Source organism: Eurypyga helias, unplaced genomic scaffold, assembly GCF_000690775.1.
Source record: "Eurypyga helias isolate BGI_N326 unplaced genomic scaffold, ASM69077v1 scaffold13807, whole genome shotgun sequence".
Classification (NCBI taxonomy): Eukaryota; Metazoa; Chordata; class Aves; order Eurypygiformes; family Eurypygidae; genus Eurypyga; species Eurypyga helias.
Genome location: NW_010263837.1, coordinates 1 through 1226, shown reverse-complemented (window position 1 = coordinate 1226; position 1226 = coordinate 1). Strand labels below are relative to the sequence as shown.

General features: G+C 51.5%; 1 protein-coding gene across 1 annotated transcript in view; it reads right to left on the bottom strand.

Annotated features, from left to right (window-relative positions):
• LOC104512998 (immunoglobulin-like domain-containing receptor 1) overlaps positions 1-699 on the bottom strand; it is a gene marked incomplete at its 5' end in the record, with an annotated part of 2048 nt that extends 1349 nt beyond the window's left edge. Inside the window, one exon of the mRNA XM_010156210.1 lies at positions 31-699. Coding sequence (XP_010154512.1) covers positions 31-699 — 669 coding nt within the window. The remainder of the gene's footprint in view (positions 1-30) is intronic.
• Between the last annotated feature and the right edge of the window lie 527 nt (positions 700-1226).

Genomic DNA, 1226 nt, shown 5'->3' with positions numbered 1-1226 from the left:
CCCGCCTCCCTGCGGGCTCCTGTCTCCAGCCATGATGGTGTCTGGAGCGCTCCTTGGCCTCCTCTGGATAGAAACTGGAGCTGCTGCTGCTGCTCTTGCCCCTCTCAGCCCGGCGTAGGGGCGACACATCCTGTCTGGAGTGCTGGGGCCTGCCATTGTAGCCGCCTGTCCTCTGCCTCTGAGGATGGTCCTCTCGTTGCCTGTCCCAGGGCTCCTGACTGTAGCTGGAATGAGAATCCCCACTGGAAGGCAAGGGCCACCTCCTGTTTTCCCTCCTGTCCTCTGCAGCAGAGTCCCAGGGTCTGGGGGTGCGGGCAGCTCTCTGTGGCCGTGAGGAGTTGCTGCTCCCATGGATGGAGGAGATGTGGTCAGCAAGAGGAGGCGGCATGATCTCGGAGCCCAGGGAGGACAGCAGGCTGGGCTGCACAGCCTGCCGCTGGTGGGAGGGCGGCCGGAGCTGGGACATGTTAAGGTTTTGGATTTCAGACTCCAGGTAGTCCAAAACACCCTTGTTAGGGGAAAGCTGAGCTTGTGGCTGCACCAGTGGAAGACTGTTCCGTAGAGAGACATCTAAGGGTAAAAGCACAGGAGAACGCAGCAAGTCAAGGGGGGACAATAAAGAGAGGGTCCTTCTGCAGCAGTGATCCTGGCTGAGTCCCTCTGGAGCCTCTCTTCTCCTGCCCCTCTGCGCTGCAAGAGCTGTGAGAGCCTCAAGCAACACAACCAGCACACCCAGACCACGCAAGATAAGGTGCAAAGAGTAGTAACTAGTAGTAACAAGAAATAACAGCACAATCTGTGTTTTGGGCAACACAGGGCTAAGAAATCAAAGTCATTCAGTATAGCTGGAAATACAGTTTATGTATTTGGGGAGGAACATTTTTTTCCCACAGCACTGATATCAAATTTTATTTAAAAAAAAAAAAGAAATCAGAGAAAGTTCATAGTGTTTCCTAAAATATCTCATTTGTCTGGAAGAAACATGAAACAATACTGCAGAAGACCAAGAAATGTTTATATATACGCACACACCCACACATGTACACATATATCGAAGTAGCAAATGGGGAACTTTCTTCACTAGGAGACTGGTACAGCTGTGGAACTGTCACCCAAAGAAGTCATGGAATCTCTGTCCTTGCAGGTTTCCAGGACTCTGCTGGACAAAGCCACAGTAAAGGTTAGTGACAGTCCTGCTTTGAGCAAGAGAATCATAGAATCATAGA